At 40.7% G+C, this 25,467-nt stretch overlaps 2 protein-coding genes across 2 annotated transcripts in view; one reads left to right on the plus strand and one right to left on the minus strand.

Moving 5' to 3' along the window:
* Window positions 1–13,786, plus strand: part of frem1b (Fras1 related extracellular matrix 1b) — a 49,211-nt gene extending 35,425 nt beyond the window's left edge. The window contains 15 exon segments of the mRNA XM_054626102.1: window positions 1,023–1,164; window positions 1,884–2,088; window positions 4,062–4,326; window positions 6,815–7,235; window positions 9,080–9,281; window positions 9,374–9,518; window positions 9,933–10,062; window positions 10,198–10,270; window positions 10,644–10,793; window positions 10,878–11,230; window positions 11,450–11,494; window positions 11,575–11,736; window positions 11,980–12,098; window positions 13,174–13,259; window positions 13,476–13,786. Of these exon segments, the coding sequence (XP_054482077.1) occupies window positions 1,023–1,164; window positions 1,884–2,088; window positions 4,062–4,326; window positions 6,815–7,235; window positions 9,080–9,281; window positions 9,374–9,518; window positions 9,933–10,062; window positions 10,198–10,270; window positions 10,644–10,793; window positions 10,878–11,230; window positions 11,450–11,494; window positions 11,575–11,736; window positions 11,980–12,098; window positions 13,174–13,259; window positions 13,476–13,669 (2,692 nt within the window). The 3' untranslated portion in view covers window positions 13,670–13,786.
* A 2,856-nt stretch (window positions 13,787–16,642) lies between these two features.
* Window positions 16,643–23,264, minus strand: LOC129088953 (sterile alpha motif domain-containing protein 9). Its single transcript, XM_054596239.1, has 3 exons — window positions 23,131–23,264; window positions 22,670–22,952; window positions 16,643–22,216 (listed from the first exon to the last, which is right to left on the minus strand). The coding sequence occupies exons 1-3, from the start codon at window positions 23,203–23,205 to the stop codon at window positions 18,606–18,608; spliced, it is 3,969 nt and encodes a 1,322-aa protein (XP_054452214.1). The 5' UTR covers window positions 23,206–23,264; the 3' UTR covers window positions 16,643–18,605.
* Between the last annotated feature and the right edge of the window lie 2,203 nt (window positions 23,265–25,467).

A 25,467-nucleotide genomic window follows, 5' to 3' on the forward strand; every position in this document is an offset into this window, starting at 1 on the left:
TTGAGAGACGGCCTAACATGTTGTTGGTTTGGGTCTAAATATGAGAGCGATGATAACCAAAATATAGAATAACACCAGAATGAAGCTTTGAAATTATATTCCTTGGAACACACTGATGTGTACATATTGTCTTGTTTTACATTTTAATTTGTATTTTTATGTTGATGCCCTCTGACGCGATAATCAAAGGAGTCTGCTAAAGTAAAAATCCAGAAGAGCTAAGCAGGAGGGGACGGGGTCAGGGGAGTCAACACGGGGTGGGAGTACAAGGGGGAGTGACCTGTGTGTGCACATGTGGCGGGTCTCTCTGCATGAGTGGGTGTTCACTCCTTCACCTCAAAGACCCATAATATTTTCATTCCAACGAGCGAGTGATTTGGAATTTGCATCCTTGACTGGGTTCCCCATGCTGTACCCCCCCCCGCCCCCGCCCCCTCACCCTCATGTCCGCTGTCCCCAGATCAGCCGTCGGTGTGCGTGGGTGCGCTGGCACAGGCCCGAGCTGGTACTGTAAAGGCCACTGAGGCAGAAGTAACGCCGGGACTTGGCAGATGCCAGCCTCCCTTGTTTTTCTTTATTTGCGTTCCTGCAGGACGGACGTGGCAGCTTCCTCTCCTGCGTGGATTTTAGTTCCGAGTGAGGAGGCAGCCAGACGCTTTCTGATGTTCACCGACCCCCACACCCCCATCCAACAACACCAATGTCCCACATCTCCATGATCCCCACTTGGAAAAAACCTGCTCTCACACAAACTTCTTCCTGCTTGTGTCTGCAGTTTTATCACATCAAAGTTGGACATTTCAACCACACATCCCGTTTTTTTACTTTCTTCTTGAAAGCTCACTAATACAAAATGAAGTCTAAAGTCTATTTTGCTTGTTAAATAGTTCCAACGCCACTAAAAGAAAAGTCCAGAACTGGATAAAACTAATCCAAACGTCAGCTTAGTTCAAAAAATGAATGTTGAACATGCAGAGTTATAGCTTAGTTATTGTTTTCCTCTTCTTCGTCGGTGTCATCAGGAACTCTGGGTTGGAGTTGGGCTCCGGCGAGAGCAGGGTGATTTCCAGCGTGGCTCTGGAGGCCCAGGACCTGGACACCCCCCCTAACCAGGTGCACTACTTCCTCAACGCCGCGCCGCGTTTTGGAAAACTGCGGCTCAAGGTGAGGAAACAACGCTGTTTCTCTTTTAAGTTTTCCACCTCAATATTGAAGACATTTTGTTTGGTGCTCACCTCTTCACAGGGCTGAAAGAGGCAGTGCTGTACTAAAGTACAGATTCAAGGTACCACTAATGTAATTAGCTTGAGAATTTTCATCTTATTTAACGTTATAATTCCACTACATCCCATAGGTAAATATTGGACTTTTTACTAAACTTACATTTATTTAACAGCTTTAGTTATTTTTTGACTGACAGGAATGTTTAATTGCACTACGAGTACTTTTAATTCAAGTACATTCAGCTGATAATACTTACATACTGTTATAAAAAGTTTTGAATGCAGGACTTTTACTTGAAGTGGATTGTTTTTGCAGTGTTGTATTACTACTTTAACCGAAGTAAAGGATATAAATACTTCATCTGCCACTGGAATTACTGTTTAAGAAAATGTTTTGGGCCTTTAAAAATAAACTATATATTTGTGAGGTGCTTTTAAAGATCTGCAGTAGGAACCAATGGGTTTTGAGCTGAGAGCCACAGACAGGAAGTCAGACTGAATTGAGAGAACACGGTTTTGGTTTTGATCTAAACATGAGATTTGTTGACAACAACAACAAATCTATAGAAATTCATTTCTTCTTTCTTATCATGTAAAGATTTGGCCTTGTTTTGATTAAAAACAGTATATTTATTTTCCACTCCACTTGTGACGGCGCAGACAGAGTCGGGTTGGACCGAGCTGTCGGCGGGTCAGAAATTCACTCAGGAGGACGTTGAGATGAACCGCCTGTGGTACGCTCACACCGGAGCCGCCGCTGCTGCCGGGTTCAAAGGTCACGACAGCTTCCGCTTCACCCTCAGCGACCTGGACAACGAGAGCCCCGCGCAGAGCTTCTTCATCTCCGTCCACACCGTGCGGAAAGGTCAGAGGCTTTGCTTTAGAAAGACTCCTCGTCCAGGGGCGGATTAAAAGTTGAGTTTTCCAAAGTTCTTTCCTGATCTGGAATCAGCAGGAAACGATTTTAGCTCCAGCTGGTTCATTTAGAGTTTGAAGCCGGCATGGACGAAGAGTTCTATAATTGTTCAGAAAATACAACAAGTCGCATGACAACTGACTAAAGTTACAGCAACAATAAGAAGCATGTCCCCCCCCACACACACACACACACACACACACACACACACACACACACACACACACACACACACACACACACACACACACACACACACACACACTGCCTCCACACCTTCCCACACTTGAGCCCCTCTGCGGTCCCTCTGGCCGGTCCTCGTTCATGTATTATTGAGCGACCCCCCCACCCCCACCTCCAGCTCAGCGTGCCAGCTTTGCCAGTTGGGTGAACACGGTGCGACGAGGCCTCGGCCCTTCTGGCTGCGGGCCCTCTGATCCTGGAGGAGCGGAGGTGAGAAATGACCGGCCTCCTCAGCCGGTGAATAATTAACGGAGGAGGAGGTGGAGCAGCTGTGGAGGGGCGCTGGCTCGTGTCCTCTGGGTGCTCCACCTCCTCCTCCAACAACAACGCTCCAAAAAACTGAGACATTGAGGCCTGTTTTTTTTTTTTAAATGTGTTATCTTGCCAAGTTGAATTTGAATTTATCCTCTTTTCAAAGAGATTTCACTTTAACGTTTGCCAGTCGATGGAGATACATCAGCAGTTTTTATTTTAAGCGGTTCAGGTGGGAATTTTAAAGGGACAATGACACTGTTTTGCATATTGGCCTCTGTGAATCCGGGTTGTAGGTGGGAGTAGACAAGTCCCCATCACTGCGGAGGCACCTCCCTTGTATGTATGTGAAGAATTGCTAAGAAAACATTCACACAGATTCCTATAGAACCAGTTATACGTTTAAAATATAGTCACCAAACTCCCATTAACAAACTGTTCTAATCTACAAAAGTACAAGTTTAAACAGACGACGAGAGGTCTCTTCTGTTCTGTGCTTAATTCAACTTAAGAGAAAAACAAAAGGAAAGCAAAAGCCACAAGCCTGTGCTTCATGAAACCTGTTTTACTTTCCTAAACTGCCATTTTTATGTAATCTTCTTATTTCTATCTAATTTCAAGCGGGTTGCCGACACAGTGCTGCCTCAGGGACTCTGCTAAAGGCTGAGCCTGAATCTGAATCTAATAAGATAAAGTTGAAGAACTGCTGGTAAATAATTAGCTTCTTACAGTGTTTTACAAGATAAACAAAATATTATCGTTGTAGCTCACAAATCCATATCTTATGTTTTTACGACTCTAAATACATTTAAAAAATATGTTTATTTTTAAAAATAGAATGCATTTTTTTATGTATAAATATCTGAATTGTATTATTTATCAATATATGAATTAATAACAAATTAATAAAAAATATTACATTTTACAAATGTATATAATAACATAATAAATATGTATAAATTAATATACAGTCTCAAGGCAGGAAAAGATAAAACTGATTTAGAGGAATTTACTGCCTTGCTGCAATTGGTATAAATGAAATAAGTTATCAGCTAAAAGCAGCTTCATCTCTTATGTGAATCAATTATGTTATATACATTGAATGTGTTGTAACTCTGTTATGTTGTTCATTCTGTACACATGACATCTATTGCATTCTGTCCATCCTGGGAGAAGGATCCCTCCTCTGTCGTTCTCCCATAGGTTTCTTCCTTTTTTCTCCCTGCTAAAGGTTTTTTTAGGGGAGTTTTTCCTGTGCCGATGTGAGGGAAGGACAGAGGATGTCCTATGTGTACAGATTGTAAAGCCCTCTGAGGCAAATTTGTGATTTTGGGCTATATAAAATTAAATTGAATTGAATTGAACAAGAACCATGTATGTCGCCCCCCATTCCAATGATTTGACCTTTAACCTCTGGCTGCCTCCAGGCGACTTGGTGCTTCTGAGCAAGGCAGTGCGTCTGATGGAGGGGCATCGCGTCGTCCTGAACACCGACATCCTGCTGGCGTCAGACTCGGCCGGTCGTCCGGAGGAGCTGGTCTACGCGGTGTCGGTCCCACCGCGACACGGCCTCGTCCACGCCGTCCAGCAGCCGGGCGTCCCCCTGACCGCCTTCACACAGTTGGACGTGGCCGCCCACCGGGTCTGCTACACCCACGACAACAGCCACCAGGCGGAGACGGACTTCTTCAGGTGAGAATACACCCGCTCACGATACATGTTTTTAATATTGAAATTAAATCAGCATCATCTTGGTCATTTAGGGCTCTCTGAATGAAAAACATTAAGATCCCAATGGACTATCCTGATTAAAATATAAGCCAAATAAAAAAAAATCATTAAAAACATAACAATATTTGATTTACAAACAAATACAAATACATCGTCTCTAAACCAAACCCATTCTTGTTCCACTGTCTGTGTTGAACAGCTGTTTGACTTTGGCCCTCTCTGTAAAGAGAAGCTATTTTGCAGCACAGCATGCAATTCTGCACACATCAGGAGAAAAAATGGCAAAATGATCGGCCTACATATTGTGAGAGGGAACGATATTTCTGTTGAGAAAAGTATCACACACAACATTTGGCAAGAAAGAAACTGGGCAGCGAGACGAGAGAGAGAGAGAGAGAAAGAGAGATAGAGAGAGCATCCGGAGACGAGAGGCTTTCTCTGCTGCAGTATGTTTATCTGCTTTTCCAGCCAATTTGGCAGCAGCAGGGGGTTTTTTTTAAAGGAGGGAGGGGGAGAGGGGGCTGTGTGTTGGGGTGAGTGTGACCTGGAGTGTGTGCGGACCCCGGGTTTGTCACCCAGACCTCTGCTGCCCCGACCGGCTGGTTTATTCTGGCTCTGAACGAGATGGTCAGATCACAGCCAAGACTCAGAGACTGAGGGACCGGAGGACGGCGAGACGGGGAGACGAAAGGGGGGAGAGAGGCTGACAGACAGAGAGAGATGGACACAAAGAGAAAAAGAGAGAGACAGACAGACAGAAAGACAGACAGAAGGAGAGAAAGAAGGACAAACAGAGAGAAAGACTAACAGAGAGACAGAAAGAGATTAAGAAAGAAAGACAAACATGGACAAATAAGGAGACATGCAGACAGACAGACAGACATGAAGACAAACAGAGGGACAGACAGTATCAGGACAGAGGAGGATGTTAGGTTGCTCTGTCAACTAAGGTGTAGCCAAATCTGAAGACCACACACCTGTGCTTCATTGTGTGTGTGTGAGATTGTGTGTTTGTTGCCGTGACAGCAGATGATGAATGGGCATTACTAGGAGAATAACAACAGGCGTTGGCACGACGACGACGGCCAGAGCGCCGGCCACAGACGGCCATCCCTGGGCAAATATGGCCGACATCGGAGCCAGATGTTACGGCAGGACATGCCTGTGTGTGTGTGTGTGTGTGTGTGTGTGTGTGTGTGTGTGTGTGTGTGTGTGGGTGGGTGGGTGGGTGGGTGGTGGGTGGGTGGGTGTGGTGGCCTGTGTGCCGAGGCCCAGGGCAGTTAGTCAGCTGCAGGGCTAAGAGGCAGATTGTGTTGGCAGAGGGCTGAGAGGGGGACAAAACACACACACACACACACACACACACACCAGAGTGACAATTGACAGTGCAGTGGACCTGAAAAATGAGCCGTGTGTGTCTACAAATGAAAACAGGCCTTTATGTGAGTGATTGATGACTGAAGCTGCCGTCAGTGTTACTAAAGAGACAGTCATGAGATTAATTACTGTCAATAATTTAAAATCAAGCTCCTCACAAAGACACTTATTTAAATGAATTATTAGCATTTCACACACATTTTTTTATATATTTTTAAATCTGTTTTGCAAAATTAAAAAATATTATTCAAACAGCCTCACAATAAAGGAGCTACGCCACTCATTTAGTCTTCAACTTCAATTCAGTTGTGGGACTTTCAAGAGACAGAATCAACAAAGAACGATTCAAATCTGTGCAGCAGAAGAAAAGATATCCCGACTTTAAGTAGTCCAAAAACATTGACTAACGACTGTCATTACCTATCTGTCTCTCATCTCTTCTTTCCAATCATCTTTCTACAAATAAAAGGAGGAAATGCCCCAAAAAAGGGAAGGGAAAGAAAGAAATGCCAAAAGCTAAAACCATCAAAATGTATATATATTTTCTAATCTGTTATTATTTCGTGGGGACATACAGTGAAACGCATCTTCCCAAAATTCAATTCAATTCAGTTTATTTTGTATAGCCCAGAATCACAAATTACAAATTTGCCTCAGAGGGCTTTACAATCTGTACACATGCGACATCCTCTGTCCTTCCCTCACATCGGCACAGGGAAAACTCCCCAAAAGAAAGCAAATGTTCCACAATATGTGGATCTTTTAGAGAAACAGCTGAATTAATACGAAATGAAAACGTATGTAATGATAAAAAGTGAAAACTAACTTTGATTCTGGAGCGACAGAAAAGTTAATTCTACTTTTTGGTCCATAAACTAAAAAAAATGACTTATATTTGGTGTTTCAGTTGCAACTTATGCAACAGAGTCATATTTTTCCTCCTTATAGTAATATTAAATGTGTGATTAACTTGTAATTACGTCCTTAAAGGCTTTACTGATAATGATAGATTGATAAACAGTTGGTATAATCTCAGATCTGCTCCTAACCAAACTGTCTTTTGTCTTCACAGTTTTGTCGTCACCAACGGCGACTCGTCCCGCAGCGGCACCCTCCACTTCACCATCGAGCACGGTGACCGCATCCCGCCGACCCTCCACCTGAACACGGGCCTCCGGCTGCAGGATGGCTCCACGGAGACCGTCTCCTCCGACCGGCTGCAGCTCACCGACCCCGACACCACCGCCGCCAACCTGAGCTACGTCATCACTCAGCTGCCACTCCACGGCAAACTGCTGCTGAGAGGCGTCCCTCTGTCACCGCCGCTGACCTTCTCCCAGACGGACGTGGACGAGTTGAACCTGGCTTACCGGCACGACCCGGGTAGCCCGGCGGACATTGACAGGTTCTACTTCCTGCCGATGGACGGGATCAACAGAGGATACCTTGAGTTTGGACAGCTGAGAGAGGAGCCGGCTGTCTTCAACATACAGGTGAGCACAACACACAATAGTATAGTTTTCTATTTCCTCCACTCAGAACTCAGACAGTCTGTGCTGAGCTGGAAGAAGTACTCGGATAGTTTACTTGATTAAAAGTACGAATACCACACAGCGAAAATACTACACTAGTAAAAGTCCTTCATACAAAGATATTAGCAAGCATAACACTTTATTCCAACTACTAAAAGTAGAAGTTCGTTATGACGAATGGCCCATTTCCGAATTTTATTTTATTTTATTTCAATATATTTTATTTTATTATATTTAATTTTATCTTACATTTTTATAATATTATTTAATATTAACAGCAATAAAAGTGTATATGAAGTAAAAGGCAAAGGTCAACGTTAAAGGTCTTACTGTCTGAGTCACAGATGGATGAATAAGGGCCATGTTGGATTTATTTATTCATGTAAATATACTTTTAAATATATGTATTATTTGTTGAAATTCAGTGATTATATTCCAACGTTGTTATATTTTGATTTCGGGCGGCAACTCATTATTTCATGGAAGATTATTGAATTGTTTAGATCATAAAATAGTGTTGAAGGTGACGTCTCATTTTGTCCCTCCAGCCGTCCAAAATCCCAATACACCCCCGTGTCCTGGGATATTAACAGTAGTGGGAAGCAACTAAAACTAAAATATTTCACGCTTCCACCTTCACAAATGTGAGGATCTACTGCTTTTAATGAATGTATTACATTATTTTGATGTTTGTTTCCTGATTATACTTTTCAATATATTATTAGTACTTTTACTGAAGTAGAGAATCTGAGTACTTCCTCCACCACTTGATTTTAAAGTAAAGCACTTTATCTTTACGTTTGCTGTCCAAAAACGTCCTTCAATTTTCCTTTAGAAATAATTGGGAAATTGGGGAAAAGCAGGAAAGAATATTAAACCAAGAACCAAAGAAAATAGTTGGAGGAAACGTAGAAACTTCAATCATGTACAAGAACATGTTTAATAGTTGTGACATTCAGTTTTTCACTCTTTACTCAGCTGCTTGTTACACATGACAGGAGTGACACCCAGTGGCTGAAATTAAGAACTGCTCGTCTGTTTCTTTTCTACTGTTGATCTCTGACTTCCTGTTACCAAACGTCCAGCAGAGGAAGCTTTATTAGTGTCTCTCTTTCTGTATTCATATAGCTGGTGGACAAAATAACAGGAACATTCTGAGTGATGGATTTACATGTTCGGGACTTCCTGCTTGTCTTCCTCTACATTTCAGAACCAAATGTTAGAGAAGTGATTACTTTGCCGATCATATTTTAAGATAAGATCATTTGAATCCAAACTTTAATCATCCTGAGAAAAATTGTTGGTCAGCAGTTGCAGTACAAAGCAGGAGAGAGTGCAAATATATAGAGCACAAATAAAAACATAATATAAACATTAAATATAATCAATAAGGTACAAAGGTGTCTTGTCTTGTAACATGTGTAAGCTCCTTATTGATGGCTTTTATGAATTTGTGTTTAAATTATTGTATTTTTACTACATTTATGCTGCATTTCTTGTTACTGTTCATCATTACTTTTCACTTGTTCCATAAAACAAGATTAAACAAACACAAAACTGTTCAGCAAAGTTACCAATAACTTTATTAGCCAGATAGATGTAATGTAATGTAAAAAATCTAAAATGACCAGAACCTCTGAATCAAAGTACAGTTTGACATTAAATGTATTTCGTTACATCTCTCTGAGATTTGCAACAGTTCAACCTTGCCTCCATATTTTTTTATATGTTATCTTCCTAAAAATTAGATCTCCTGCGTTCTTCCTAATGCCTTTTTTAAATATAATTCTCCTGCTGTGGATCAGGTGGATCGCGTGGATAGGTTACCTCCCAGTCTGACCAGCAGGCGGAGTCCCAGTACAGTGGTGGATCTGGGCGGTGGGCGATACGGCATCCTCATCACTTCCAAACATCTGCAGGCCTCCGATCCTGACAGCCCCACGGAGGAGCTGGAGTTCTCCATCACCAGACCGCCACACTTTGGCTACCTGGAGAACGCCCTCACAGGTGGGCTGTTAGTTTAAAGCTTTAGTGAGAGATGTTTTAGATATAGATGTTAATTGAATGTTCCCTTGGCTTTAAACTTCCTGTCCTTCCAGGAGCTTACATCAAAGGCCGCTTCACCCAGCGGGACGTGGACCAGCGCTCTGTGGTGTTCGTCCTCCCGGCCGACATGGAGGTGACGGCCGACAGCTTCCTGTTCCGCCTCACTGACCCGGCAGGAAACACCATGCTACCCGAAATGTAGGTTTTGGAGAAGGAAAAGGATTAGACTGATTCACAGGAACTGAAATTTGTTAATTTATTAGAAAAGACTTGGTCCAGTCAGTGTGTCGACTATGACGGGATATTAGGGCCATGGTATTGTAGGTTAACCCCCCCCCCCAGGCTCCATCATTTTATTCTATTGTACCTACAATGGTCCTAATTCACTGCAGTTGTTGACACCTCTAATTAGACAAAAATGATCATGCTTAAGAAGAAATACTCTTAAAGTAGCAATACCACTGTGTAAAAATATTCTGTTACATTCCAAAAAATGTTTAAATGAATAAAAAAAATAGGTGATACTTAAAGTACCAAAAGAAAAAATACTCATTACGCAGAATGATGTTCTGCATAATGAGTATGTTCAGTATATGAAGGGGTCTCCTGCAGACTGGAGCTGTCCTGGTCCCGGGTGGAGCTGTCGGCGACCTGCTACAGAACCTGCGAGACCTCTGGGACGCTCCAGATCCAGATCCAACGCAGCGGGAAGAGCATGGACCCAGCGTACGTCGCCATCCAGGTACGAGTGTGGCGGCCTTCTTCCACAGCCTCCAGAATCTGTGAGCTGCTGTTTGACTTTAAAAGTGCTGCGAATTAAGAATATTATCATAATTACATTAATGAGTGTTGTTGTTATACGTCCTCGTTTGCACAGGTGGAGGAGGGATCGGCTAAACCCGGCAGGGACTTCACTCACAGCACAGCCGGTCTCATCCAGTTCGATCCAGGTCAGACTCTACTGGACTCTGTTCAGGTCCACTGTGCTTCATTTAACATAAGAATCATTTCAAAACTGTGACGGACAGAAAAACTCTCTCCTGGTTGAATCATTGGTGCAAAAAACACTTTAAAAAAACAAGATTCTGCTTCAGAAGAGAAGTCCAAAACAAATCCCAGAGAGCATTGCTGTAGGAAACATCCAATCAGACAGCTTCAGGTGGATTGTTGATCTTTGTAGAACCCATTATGAAAATTCATCAATTTTGAATCATTTTGTATTTTCGGTAAATTTAGCAACTCTTGTGAGGCGTTTGGTTGATGTTTACGGTTCCGGCTGCTCCTGCAATATAGTGATTTATTTTGATCCCGTCTTTTGTTCAGGAGTCAGTTTGAAAACCTGGAACATTTACCTCATGGATGATGGTCTGGAAGAAAACCACGAGACCTTCACTGTCACCCTGAAAAACCCCAAAAACGCCGTCTTGGGACAGAGGAGCTCCGCTAGCGTGGAAATCATCGACCCCAGAGGAGGTAGAGCTATATCGTTTTGTGTTTTTGATTTGTGGTAGTTTTGAAAATCGTTGTCTAATAAACGCTCTTTCTGCTGTCTACTAGGACGCTGCGATCCAGACGACCTGAAGGTGGAAGAGGATGAGACACGACTCCCACCTCCTCCTCCTCCTCCTCCTCCTCCTCCTCCTCATCCTCCTTCCCTCCCAGATCCTCTGGAGAAGGAGGACGCTGTCACTGACATCGAGGCGGAGCTACTGTGGGAGAACCGGCCTCACCCTCCACGAGGCGATGTCCCAAACCGCCGGCCCTACCTGGACTACGGAGACGGGGAACCACAGGACCAGGCGGGCCCCGGCGGCTACGGCCACGTCCGCTACCACAGCAGGCAGCTGCCAGGGGCGGCCACTGGGAGCACTGGGAGAATTGGCCACAGGGTCAGACATGGAGGACTGAAGGTTAGTGTTGCTTCCAGTTATTATTGCTGCTGGAAATTGCTTAAAGGATAATTCTGGATAATTAAAAGTCTGACATATTATAGTCTTTATTCTTCTTTCTTTATCTATTTTTCTTTAACTTTTTTGAGCATGCTGAATTGCTGAAAATGCTTAAATTGATATGTGTGTTAATTTTCTGCAAAAAGCTGATGTTTGAGTGTTTTGACTGCCGTTGTTCAGGTCCATCGGTCCGGAGAGAGGAGGTCTGAGGAGAAGGTCTGGACGGTAAGACTTGCTCGTTTGTCTGCAGTTGGATGAAAAACACACAGACTCACCCGTGTTAACATCCGCCTGGTTCTCCTCAGTTCCACAGTCTGACTCCTCTCCGGGTGGAGGAGCTGAAGCAGGGGGACGCCGGGTGGAGCCAGTTGCATCCCGGTCGCCCCCCGCAGGACCTCCGAGTCAGAGAGCCTCCTCAGATGGACCATCCAGGACCCAGACACCAACCGGAGCTACGCCAGCGCAAGGTGCAAACACACACTTCATCTCAGCTTTCCTGTTTTTATTTTTCCTTGTGAAGAATAAATATCCAATACATCTAAATCAATCTTCAGCTTTTTATAAATGTGAACTACATTTACACTGATCCTTCAACACCCCCATGGTGTTACCGCCTGTAAAAGCTGTATTAGCCAGGCTGACCTATAAACAGTCAGAGTTGGCCTCATTGTTCTGTGTTCAATGTTGTGATAATTCTGCTTTTTTTTTAGACGGGGAAGGCGATCAGCAGCTCCTGTCCTGACGGTTGGACTCACTACAGGAGGAACTGCTACATGGTGGGCTCGTCTGTTGCCAGCTGGGCCAGCGCCGAGAGGAGCTGCTCTCTGCTGTAAATAACACAAAAAGCACACTTTTACTTTTGTTTTATTCATTTTCTAACATCAAAGCATAACAATTATTTTTAAACTGCAGTTTGGGTTTTATCACCAGAGTTTTATCCATAATTTCTATTCCTTTTGATAAAATAAAATAGAATTATGAATGAAAAAATTGTCAGGAAGGTAATATAAACTAAGTTGCAGTAAACTGGATTATCCTCTTAAGCATTAGAGAAGTTTTTTATAAAAATATTTTGTAATCTCTGGAGGTGATAGTGTGCAGGATTCTGTGGTTCAAGGTGTTCTTATGCTGTTTGTCTCATTCGCCTTGAGGATTTTAACAGTGTGGAAGATAAACAGGTTTTATCAGCACCTTTTTTTGTTGTCAAATTTCTTTGAAAAAAATAAGAAGTTATATGTCAACCCAATATTCATATTCTTTTAGCTCTGTTTTTGGTCTCCACCAACTCCTGTGAAAGATATCAGTCTCTTTAGCTGCTAAATGCTCAACTATGTTCTCCTGCTAGTCTCGTTCTGTATCTGTCTGTTGTTTGCTGCTGAGCAGGTAGTTTTCAGTGGCTTTTACTGCTTTTTCACTGAAAAAAATGCTGTGAAATTGGTGAGAGTGAACCAGAACAGTACAGTCGTGGGCCTGGACAGCTAAACAAGCGAAAACTTCTGTAAAGATGAGTGGAGTTCCAGATTCGGTTGATAATTCTCTGAGGTTCATCGCTACCAGTCACACTGACACTTTATACATATTTAAAGTAAAAATATTGATTATAGCTTATTTAAAGAAATATGATAATTTAACCAGATTTTTTTTACAAGGATTTAATCACAACAGTTAAATAAAATCATTGAACAGGGAAATGTGTTCTAGCCTATTCATAATGTACTTAAATGAAAAATAATATGAATAAAAAGTTGATGAAAAGATGAAAACTGTTTAATCTGTTATAATGCTTCTTGTAAATTTAGGCATAAACCTGAGTTAAGGTGCCTGCACATGCATCAAGTTTCAGTTTCTTGAAGTTGTATCAGTATGTGTGAACACAGCTGTAAACGTTTGTCATTGTGTGTCAGGTTTAACAGCAGTCTGACCAGCGTGCGGTCCAGAAGAGACATGGCCTGGCTATGGAAGTTCGCAGGGAGGAAGCCATTTTGGATCGGTGAGTGGCAAGATGGTGACAGCAAAATAGCCGAACTTGAGTCTTCAAGGACTATGTCCACTACTTATATACAGTCTATGGTAAAAAAAATACACTGGATTGAAATTTGTCAAGCAAAACTCAGACGTTAAAGTCAAACAGATTTAGGCTGAGAATATTAGAGTTGCATCTCTGAATCCTTGGCAGTAATTGTTGCTAACTCTGCGTGTCTCTCAGGTCTGTCTGGAGGTGCGGGTCGCTGGATGTGGGCTGATGGTCGGACGCTCTCCTTCTCCAGACTGAGGGGGTCTGAAACCGGCGTCGGCTCGGACTGCGTGCTGGTCGAAAACCCCAGAAGCTGGATCTCCACAAGCTGCTCCCCTGAAACTCAACACACATTCATCTGTTCGTCGCCAGCTCACACTCACTGAGAGGTTTACCGCTACTGTCATAACAGCCTCTGTGAACATGTTAAAGTCATATTTAATGATACGCGATGATGCTGCTCTGTACATTAGTTTTCATATTTTTGTCATAATAAAGATCGCTGCACAAACCGATGTATTGGTCTTTGAATTTTAGATGGAGATCAGCGCTTTTTAATCAGGTACTGAACTTAAGTACAAATTTGAGGTACTTGTATTTTACTTGAGTATTTTCTTTAATGCCGCTTTATACTTCTCTTCCACTACATCTAGGGAAGTATTGTACTCTTTTACTTCACTACATTCATTTGACAGCTTTAATTACTTTACAAGCTAAGATTTTCACACACAAAACAAGAGTTTATAAGATATGTTGGTATTAATTAAACTAACCAACAGTTAATACACATACAGCTTAAACAGTTTTTGGATTAATCAATTAATGGATACGTTTCGGACGTTTCATGGATCTAGCTAAATAAATGTTAAGATTTGTTGTTTCCTTTCAATAATGTTAATTATTGTAATATATTTATCATATTGTGAAATTTGGACTTTTGATTGTGAAGGTGTCACTTTGGGCTCTGGGTAAATGTGACGGCATTTCTTACTATTCATTTAAACCAAACAATTGATCGATTAATGGAGAAAATTATCAGCGGAATAATCCATAATGAAAATAATCATTAGTTAATATATCAAAATGAGCTTCAGCTCAAACAACTACAACAGTAAAACCCTGCTCTAACATTAATGCATGAGTAATAATAAGCTAATGATAATAAGATATAATTGTTTAATAGTCACGGGGACATTTTCTGCATTGAGTACTTAATTTTCTTCATATGGTATTCGTATTTTTACTTAAGATAAGGAACTGAGTACTTCCTCCGACACTGGTTTCCAATCTAGCGTTTAGCATTAAAAAAAGATGTAACTATCTCTATTCTTAATTACATGCCTCATTATGTTGTGAAATAATCAACAGCGCCAGTATTCAGAGAATAAGCTGAATGACCTGTTTTCATTTTTTACATTTTTAATGACCTTTTAGTTCTCAATTGTTATTTCTGGATAATTTACATTTAAAATGATACCATGGGAAAAGTTTTTATCTTTTGAAATAATCTCGTTTCTATCATCCACAGGATTTGTCAATGTCATAATACTAAGTACTAGACCTATTTGGAAATTACCTCCATTGAGTGTTTTTCACGATGTTTCTGCCTGCGACTAACTGCCCCTTGGGTGTGTTTTTTTAACCAGGTGGATTTAGTGATTTGAGGCCATCAGGCAAAATCTGTCTTGCTTTACGTTTCTCCCTATCTCTAACTTGGAATGTTGTTATTGGCAGTTCAATCGGGAGAGACTTCAATAAAATGTAACAATTTATTACACATGCATAAGAATGAATAATACAAGGTCTTTGGCTATTGGACTCCATGGCCAAGCCGTATAACAGAGGGGCACAACTCTGAGATCAGCAAAGCACAATCCCATACAAGAGAATTATTTTATATTGATATATAAAATAAATACCTTACCTACTGCCGCAGAGAACTCCTACGCAGAAACAGAAGATTAGTCATGTGAGAAGGTTACGGGTAAAACTTGTTAGGATCAGCTTGCACGAATTGAAGTTAAGCCATGGTTAAGAGGGGTCTAGTAAATTATCGGATAGGGTAGGGTCTTGATAGACCACAGACAAGGATAGGGGGGTCTCGATAGACCGCAGAACAGGATACAGCGGGTCTAGGTAGACCACAGTAAAGTCAAAAATATTTTTGAAACGGGCCAAAAATATTAAATTGAATGCCATAAATCAAACTGTGAATATATGGAGGTTTGAAATGGCGAACGTCACTGCAGTAGCAAATGAAAGCACACAAGGTGTTTATGAGAACCGGTTTAAGAGGCATGCCAACAGAAACACAAAACAAAGTGAAAGTACTCCAAGCATGTTCCCACGGTGGAGAGTGCTAAACCCCTTTCTCATATAAATCTTGGCTGACTCCATTTATTTCCCCATGGGGGAAAAGGCTTTGCTCTAGGAAAGCATCAGGGTGTGTCAAGTGGGAACTGTTACTGAGACTGGATAGGCCTCTGGACAGATGCTCCGGAAAGTCGGGAATTTGAAACAGGAAAGTGAATCAGCTAGTGTGTTATAATGACCGGGCTAGTGACCGGGCTGTGATAATAAAGTTATGTGTGACAGCTGACCACGTGATGCTTCTCATGAAAGGCATGATATCTTTCGAGGAGGAGCGCCATCTGTTGATGATGTCGACAACAGCTTGATTATCACACCTTACAGAGATGCGCTTTGCATTTCCAGTGCCGGCCCTAGACAAAGCAGGCCATGGCAACGGGATAAATCTCATACAGAGCTGAGGACTTATCAAACTGTGAAAAAGAGGGAGGCCAGTGGCTAGCAAACCATTTGCCTTGATAGAACCCCCCAAAACTCACGGATGGCGCCCCATCCGTATAAAATTTCAGCGAATCAGAGGAATAGACCAGATTGTTGTAAAAAAATATTACGCCATTCCATTGTTCCAGCAGAAGAGACCAAAACCGTAGGTCGGAGCGGCACCTGTCATCAAGAGATATGACATTGTGTAAATTGGACACGGAGGACCCCATGTCCAACAAGCGGGAGATGAAATAGCGTTCCTGGGGAATGACGCGCATGGCTAAATTGAGATGGTCGAAGGGGGAGCGTAACTGTTGTTTGGTTATGTTTTTTGCCGCGCAATATGATTTAGAAATATGATTTAGAAATTAAACGATAACTTCTCGTTTCACATGCTGCATAGACAGAGGTCTCCTGGGGGAAAGACGAGTGTTTGTTTAATCCAACTGCCTCCCCTCCCTCCTCCCCGTCGTGACTGTTTGCTGTCTTTATACTTCCTGGTTAATGATTACGTGGATTACATACAGATATACTATATTGTATTTACCACGCATGTGACATCTTTTATTAGTCCACAGAGTGAAAGTTACGATTATTAACAAGAATTAAGACAATACTGTACGTACAATATGATACTTTTTAATTGCATAGTTAAGAATTTTACATGCATTTCAGTGGCATGTCTAGACTCTTTAGATAGTAGTTAGGCACTGACTCAGGCAGGAGTGGCATGAAGTACATTTGTGCTCATAAACACATGTCAAAAAACATTAAGTTACCATTTCTGACTTCAATACTAATATCTACATTAATAACTAACATTACAGTATCTTACAGCAACAAAATACAAACTAAGGTTCAGTCTCTGAAAAGGCAAACAGCAAATCATGGTTTAGAATTATGGGATGGCTGGACACTGAAACATTTACAGTTCACAAACCATTTTTGGCTAAATCTTGTCCTTACAGAAAACTTTACAACCATCAATCACATTGTTGCACAAAATTTATTTCAGGTTAACTTGTTCGATGAAGTTTATAATGATGTTACAATGTATAGTCAAACAAAAAAAAATACAAAAGTATTAAGGGCTAGATCAATGGTTCTCAAATGACATTTGGGAGCTCCAGAGTTCTCTATTTCTTCAAGAAAAAGTTTACTTTCCCTGTGTTGTGCTTGTGTTGCCCTCATATGTACAAAAATGAACTAAGCTTGACTTTTGAATTATGATATTTGCCAAATGCGTCACATCTGCAAAATAATAATAAAAAAACTCCTCAGAAAGTGGATGATATATGTAAGTATTAAATGTCATTAAATGTAATATAAAAAACAAACAGTAAATAAGCAGCTATATTGAGCAAGAGGATGTTATATAACTCTTCAATCCCTCTGATTATAATATGCTCGTGTGCTTTTATGAGGTGTGTTTAAAGTTCCATGACAGTGAATCACTGGCTGTCACACCTGTTTCTCAAAAGGTACAGTTCATGCGTCAGTTGTTTGTTCAAAAATGAGCTAAGATTAACTCCTGTGATATCTGCACCTTAAAATAAATGAGTAGGAGATTGTTTGGCAACTATGCCACATCTGCAAAATAATTTTAAAAACTTCTCAGAAAATGTATGATAAATGTTAATAAAATATTAAATGTAATTAAAAGGAATATTAAAATCAAACAGTAAATAAGCGGCTATATTGAGCAAGAAGATGTTACATAACCCTGCAATCTGTCTGATTATAATATGCTCGTGTGCTTTTATGAGGTGTGTTTGAAGTTCACTGGCTGCCACACCTGTTTCTCAAAAGGTACAGTTCATGCATCAGTGCTTGTGTTTAACTACGCATATTGTATTTGCACTTGCAGATAAATGAAAAGAAGGTAATTTGGCAAATGTGCCACATTTGCAAGAGACAACAACATCAAAACAACAACTCCCTTGGAAAGTGGATAATAAATGTTAAGAGATTAAACCTCATAAAAAATAATATAAGAGCAAACATCTATAGATAGAGCTACAGGATCATCATAACAACCTGAAATATGTCTGTTTAATCAAATGCCCATGTGCTTTTATGAGGTGTTTTTAAAGTACCATCACAGTGAATCACTGGCTGTCACACCTGTTTCTCAAAAGGTACAGTTCATGCGTCAGTTGTTTGTTCAAAAATGAGATTAACTTCTGTATTATGATATTTGCACTTTAAAATAAATGAATATGATATTGCTTGGCAAATATGCAACATCTGCAAGAGTAAACAAAAACAAAACAACAAATACTCCTTGGAAGATTGATAATAAAGGTTAATAAAACATTAGATGACATAAAAATAATATAAAAACTAACTTCTGCAGCTATATTGAGCTACAGGATCACCATATAACCCTGCAATCTGGCTAATTATCAAATGCTCATGTGCATTTATGAGGTGTGTTTGAAATTCGGTCACAGTTAGTTCACAGATTTTTTCACACTGTGTAGTTCATGTCTTTGCCTTTCTGATGCACTTGTTGTACAATCAGCTACCCTAGTTTTCATACTGGATATCATATGCCAGGGGTCCATTAATGGCAAAGCCAAGGTAGAAAGAAACTTTTTCTGTGCTTGAACCACTTCTTATACCAGCAATTAAAGCTGGACGCACAGGGATTTTCAGTTTGCCATAATTGGCAAACACCTCTCCTTGTTCAGTCGTTCCACTGACTCTGTGAAGGCGGTTAATAATTGCTTTGTTTTTAAATATATCTCCATTCCGCCAAAGTTGCGACAAGGTATCACGGCGCATCTCTTTAAAATTCTCATCTAGTTGGCGTTTAGAAACAAGCCTCTTGAGTCCCTCTTCTTTCCCAAGGTAGAGGAGGGCAATAGTGTTCCTTATTCGAAATGATAAAAACAGGCGCTTCGATTTCCGAATTGCTCTCACATATGTCTCAATTTCTGTGTTTTCATGCCTAGGACTTGGCCAGAGTAACAGCATAGCCAGGTAGTATGGATCTGGGAAGGGATACTGAAGTCCTACTTCTTGGAGCGTTTTCAAAAGTAGAGTAGAGAGGTAGCTGTAACTCTTTACATGTTTAGATTTTCTTCTCAAAACGTAAAGAACTATGTTTGACAAAATGTAATTGATGGTTTCCTTTGTCTTTTGTTTTTGGTTGATAAGTTGTTGTTGTTGTAAGAATGCATAGCATTCTGTGATCTTCTCAATCTCCACGGCAGGATTGTCCAAAAGCTGAAGAATTCCGGAAAATGTATCTGCATGTTTCTCTTCAAGAAACAATCTTCGCTCCTCAATAGCGATTTCCAAATTGAGATGAGGATGTTGTTCTTGTTTTATTTCCTCTGAAGTAGTGCAAAAAAGAGATACATACTTTTTAAAAAGTACACTGACAATCGAAAGAAAATCTAATTTAGAGGTGTTCGCTTTTATATTTGTGAAGTAAAAGACAAGAAGTTCGAAAATTTCTTTTACTTCAGATTTTAAACTCTGTAGAAAGTGTTCGTGTTCTTTGATTATCTCCACATATCTGTTGTTGAACTCATTGTCCTTCTTATACACACTGGTGATTGGGATTGTTTTTTTCAGAAAACTCTGCAAGTACTTCTTCTTCATTGGATGATTTTCCTCAAAGAAGGGCAATCTGCTCAATATCTCAAAGACCAGGAAGGCAATATCCAGCACCCCTACATAGCCATTAACATCATATGACTTTCTGGGATAGTCATCTGACTCATCATCAGCAGCTTCTGTCTCAGGTTTGTCATCTTCATTTGCCAGCTCTTGAGCCCTTTTAAATGCTGCAATAGCATTTTCTGCTATTTTAATGTTTGTTTTTAGGTCCTCTGGATTGCGTGAAGTTTCCTGCTTTTCTCTGTGGTTGTTAGATTTTAAATTGCTTTTGTGAATCTGCCCAATTGTGTCAAATGTGTATGGGTTTTGTCTGATGTTCTTGGCCTTTTCAGCCCATTGCAGAGCCTCTGGGAAGTCACTCTCCTTGATGTACAAATATCTCGCAAGGGCCTGAGGAATAGACGCACTTGTCACAAACCTGGATGATGCTTTCACAAAGATGTCTTGGACAGTTTGTCTCCCTTGATCTTGGTGGATTTTGCCTATAAGAGGAGAAAATGGTTCTCTCTCATCTCCATCTTTCTTGCGCTGCCTTTCAATCAACATTTGTTGAATAGAGAGCATGAATCTGTGTTTGACAACACCAATACTGAAGAACAGATCACAATGAAGAATCTCCATAGTGATATCACTTACTTTTAGTAAGTAGCTTCTCTCCAACTCTTCCAGACATGCAGATGCTATGGAGTGATGAAGGATGCGGATTCCTTTGTATCCTCCCAAGTCTTCAACTGTGTCCATGATGAGAAAGTTTGAGTATGGCTCCATTCTGCCCATTATGCTGTCCCCCGACCATTGTATCATTTTCATCCCCAGAAAATCTTTACAGAGGGAAAGAGAGATTTCTGATTCTGCCATATAAGTGTTAAGTAACACTAGAAAGGCAAACAGTCTGGCCTTATTTGAGCTGTAATCAAAGTTCTCCAGTGTGTTACGAGCAAGATCCTTGATGTACTTTTTGTCAAAGTTGCTCTTCATGATCATGAAGCTGTAAAAGTTTTCAGGTTTTTCATGAGTTTCTTGAAGTTCTTTGAGCTTCTTTTCAAACTCCTTCTGCTCTTCTTGTGTCAATGAAGCAGTTATGAATTGACTTTGTGCTGTGTTCTGCTGTTTGTATTGCTCCTTTGGGCTGTGGGATCGAACACAGTTAAGGATGATGACTTTGCAGTTTGGTGCGTCAACCACATTCATGTTTAAGCCATACTCTACTGCTTTATGTATGCAGTTCACAAGTATGTGAGGATTCTCGGCTTCTTTTGAATCATCGACTAACAGCAAAACTGGAGATGGTTTCTCACTTTCAAGTTTCATGAGCGTACTGACTTGATTGGCAACTTCTTTCTTTGGCAGTGTGTTGTCCTTCAGTACAGCACACCTGAACTCTTGACGGAGATCCCACATCACATGCATTGCTAAAGTGGTACCTCCACAGCCTGGATGATGAAACAGATTGAGTAGGGCACACATGTTTTTGGAATCCCTTAACTGAGACCTTATCATCTTCTTCACATTTTCGTACTTGTCCCGTTTAACAAATGGCTTCTCTTTGTCTTTGTCACAGAAGTAGAAGTTCCACCATTTGACTTTGCCTCCTTTGTAGAATTCCTCCTCAACTCTGATTCTGTGGTCATGAAACTCTGAACTGTTTTCATCAATTGTGTTTTCACACTGATTCATACACAAAATATCCAGAGCTGCCAACAAGTCTTCATCCTTCTGCTTTAGAACAACAAAACTAGAACCAGAAGAGGGAAGCAACCTTTCGGATGACTGATTGAATGGTCCCAGTGCCATTACGGTTCCATTGACCTCACTGAGGGTCAGATCATATATTGATCGTGGGTCGATGTCAGATTCACACTTTTCTTGTACAAGCTTCCGCCATTTCTCATACATGCCCTGAGATTCACAAATAGTGATGATGCTTTCCTCTTTTGTGTGTTTGATGAAAGATTTGTAGATGTCAAAGATTGGGTCTTTTTCAGTGTCCACAGGTGAGAGTAAGAGGAAAATTATGAGACTTCCATTGTGTAAAAGAACGTCAGGGTTGCAAATAAATGAAACCAACTGCTCTACATCTCTGCAAGATTTCCTCAGCCAGTTTTTATAGTCTAACTCCTTGTTTGACTCACCATCAAGGTCATGTCTGCCATTGCAGAAGACCCAGCTGGTGTGTTTGTAGAGGTTAAGGCCTTTTATCACTGTTTCAGTTTGTCCTTGATACTGTGATGGTGTATGCAGATTGGCCACCCTTGACTCTCTGTAGAAATGACACAATCCACCTTGAGCAACAGAGTTAGGGTCAAAGTCCAACACACAAAAGGGTTTCAGCTTATTCAAAAACAGAAGATACTCTACTTGTTCTGGACTACTCTTGTTGACAACAACAATAAATTGGTCATAGTTGTCCAGTGAGTTCCCACCGCAAGTTAACAGATTCTTAAGTTTTTCACCCTGGTTAGCTTCTTTCTTCAAAACGTCTTTCGAAAGACTCTGCTGTTCCAGTTGACCTGTGTAAACAGTAAAATAGATGCATTATTGAGTAAAAGAAGACATTCAGAAAACAACATCTTAGGTAAAGGCTGGTTTTCTTATTGTCATTAAATCCAATGTAAAAAAAAGTAAAACCACAGTGTATTGTTGTGAGACTCTACCAGTTAAGATGTAAATCTTTAAAATCACTTCACAGAAATATATAGTCACAGTAATTTCCTAAACCTCAGGTCAATATAGTTTTTTTCTCAAAAGTACAGTAAGAAATGCAGTGCAATTGTTGGGGACATTGTTTCAGTGGTTTTGGTCTTTGTTTATTTTAAGACTTAATTAAATGTGTCGATTAGAATGTGTCAACAAGCTAATATAAGAAACATTACTAAATAATGCAGACTATCAGCAGAATACAAAAATAATGTATTTTCAAATGAATGCAACTTCACAAATTGAATAAATATCGGTTGTCTTACCCATTTTCTTTTCCAGCTGACGAGCAAGTTCTCGCTGATTGATTTCTTTTAGAATGTCTTTTGTGACCTGTAAAGCCTCCTTGCTTCCATAATGGTCAGTCATTAACTTAGTGGTGTCCATGGTGTCCTTGCCCTCCAGTTTACCTCGAGGAATAGGTCCATGCTTGGATTTACTGTATTCTTGTAAGTAGAAATTAAAATTCTTTAGGTCATCTTTTAGAAGGTTGTCTAGGGTTTTCTGGATCTCCACAGGGATCTTTAGTATGTCTGATGGGACTGTGCTCTGCAGGAAGAAACAGAAATAAATCTTAAGTGTCAACTTTACGAAGTTACCCGTGTCCATATAAAATTTTAAAAAAAGTATTTGTGTGCTAACTAAATATTTGTATTGTATATCAAAATGATCTATACATGCTGGATACAAGAATGCATATACTACAAACATACTGTAGAGATTTTACCATATTAGCTCCTTGTCTCCCGGGTCCTAAGTCGTGTGGATTTGGCTGCTGATTTCCCTCCTTCTCTGAAACCATTTGGAATGGCAGCTGTGCCTTTTCAGATTCCCTTCCCACAATTTTGTCTGTTTTTGATTCAATTTTATATAAGGAATCTGGTTGTTTGATTGCTATGGCCTGAGCCAGACACGATTCATGTTGAGTGGGTTCTGGAGATTCTTTTTGGTCTGTGCTAGTGTGAAGGATTGGTTGCAGTGTTAGCTCAGGTTTTTTGTTCAACTGACGGAGTTCTGCCAGAACCTTCACGGCAGGACCATTTTTCAAATCCAGATCCAGAAAATCCTGCTTTTTGAAGCAAACAAGGCAATCTCCAGACACATCTTCCTGTTGGAGTCGTTCTGCATATTTGCTATATAACCTAACATGCTGCAGTAACCACTGGTTTACTTGCTCCTTTGTCCAGTTTTTCACATATCCTGGGAACTGTGGTTCATGTTGTGATCCTTCTTTCAGACTTTCTAGATAAGATGTGATTTTTACAGCAGGACCATGCTTTATTTTTAATTCCAATATGTCTTTCTTTTCAAAGACAACTAAAATGTCTCCAGACACTTCCTCTTCAAAGAATTTGTCGGCATATGCCTCATGAACTTTGACCACTGTCATCAGCCACAGATGGACGTCTGCCTTGGTCCATTTTTCAATTGAGGGTGGCAGCTCCATTGTTGAGCATCTCAATTTGGATTAACCTAAAGCGAGTTGAGTAAAAGATTAAAATGATGAAATAATAGTAAGAAATCTAGTAAAAATGATGAAAACTGAAATGTGACAATAACAATGATGACCAAATGATCAAAATAAATTAAAGCTGCAAGCAGCGATGATCGGGCCCTCGCACTGCACACGTGGTGGGGTACCGGCGGGACGCAGGCTCAAGAGGCGGCGAACGCCTGCGACAATCGGACACCGCGTCCAATAGTTAGATGCATACAAATACAGAAATTGAACAAATTACTGTAGCGGCCCCTATTGGATGAACGGAACGAAAATTTCAGGGCTTGTTCCAGGATGCGATGCTGACATATTCTGCAAGTTTCGTGATGATAGGCCAAACGGTTCTCAGGTGATGCCTGTTGTTGTACAAAGCCCCTGTTATGTTCACTGCTCCATATCTTGTAAACGCAATGAGATATCAACAAGATTTTTACAACTATTGATGATATTGATTGTGTGATAACACAGAGAAAGTTGGAAGCAATAGGACTCTGCATTTAGGATATGTATGCAAAAATGTGCATACAGATGGAACTGGATATGTGTGTAGAATTTCAAGTCAATCGGACTTACGGGATGAGGGCCGTGGCCTTTCAAAATCGGAATTTTGTAGGGGGCGCTATCGAGTCATGCCTTGTGGACAGATGCTGCAAATTCCGTGGTTATAGGTCAAATGGTATTTACGTTATGTGTATTGATGTAGGAAGCCACGCCCCTATCAAGTTCATTGGTCCATATATTCTAAACGAAATGAGATATCAACAAGCTTTTGATAATTTTTGATGACATTGATCCAATAATGATCCACAGGACATTTGGTGGAAATCAAACTAAGCGTTCAAGAGGAGTTTGCAAAAATGTGTTTTTCAGAAAATACAAAATGGTGGAAATTTTTGGTAGGCGGAGCTTAGGGTCCCAAGAGGATTATTTGTAGAGCTCATGGAGGTGCATAAGTGTGTGAAATTTCAAGTCAAATGGACTGGTGTCCGAATGAAAGTTTGTCATTTTCAGGCATTTTAAGGCATTCAGGCCTCCTACAGAATTTATGCAATCGACTTCAAATTTGGTCAGGATGATCTTTAGAGCTTCATGATCAAATGTTACTAAAATGGTGAGTTTTGATCCAAGGACCTTGGCGTGGCGTGGCCACCAATTTGTGGCGGTCGCCATGAAAAAGGAAGTTGTTGTAACTCCAAGGTACATAGTCCAATCTGGCCAAAATCTCTTGTGCATGATGCTGGTTCAGGGCTGAATTCCAATGCAAAAAAAATCACAAAAGCATAGCGCCACCTACTGGCAAAAGGAAATGACAAGCTTTATACTTTGATGTACTGCCCCTAGCCAGTGAACCAAATCGACTTCAAATTTGGTAAGGAAAGCCTTAAGACCTTCTTGATGCATCATCCTAAATATTGTTGGATTTCATTGAACCCCGTTGCCGTGGCAACGCTTTGTTCGCCATGAAAAAGGAAGTTGATTTTTCTGTGGCTTGGGATGCTCATGAACTCATGGATCTTCTCACACGTGTAATAGGTGATGTAAATAAATATTTCGTATCAGATTTGT

The sequence above is a fragment of the Anoplopoma fimbria genome, chromosome 3, assembly GCF_027596085.1.
Source record: "Anoplopoma fimbria isolate UVic2021 breed Golden Eagle Sablefish chromosome 3, Afim_UVic_2022, whole genome shotgun sequence".
NCBI lineage: Eukaryota > Metazoa > Chordata > Actinopteri > Perciformes > Anoplopomatidae > Anoplopoma > Anoplopoma fimbria.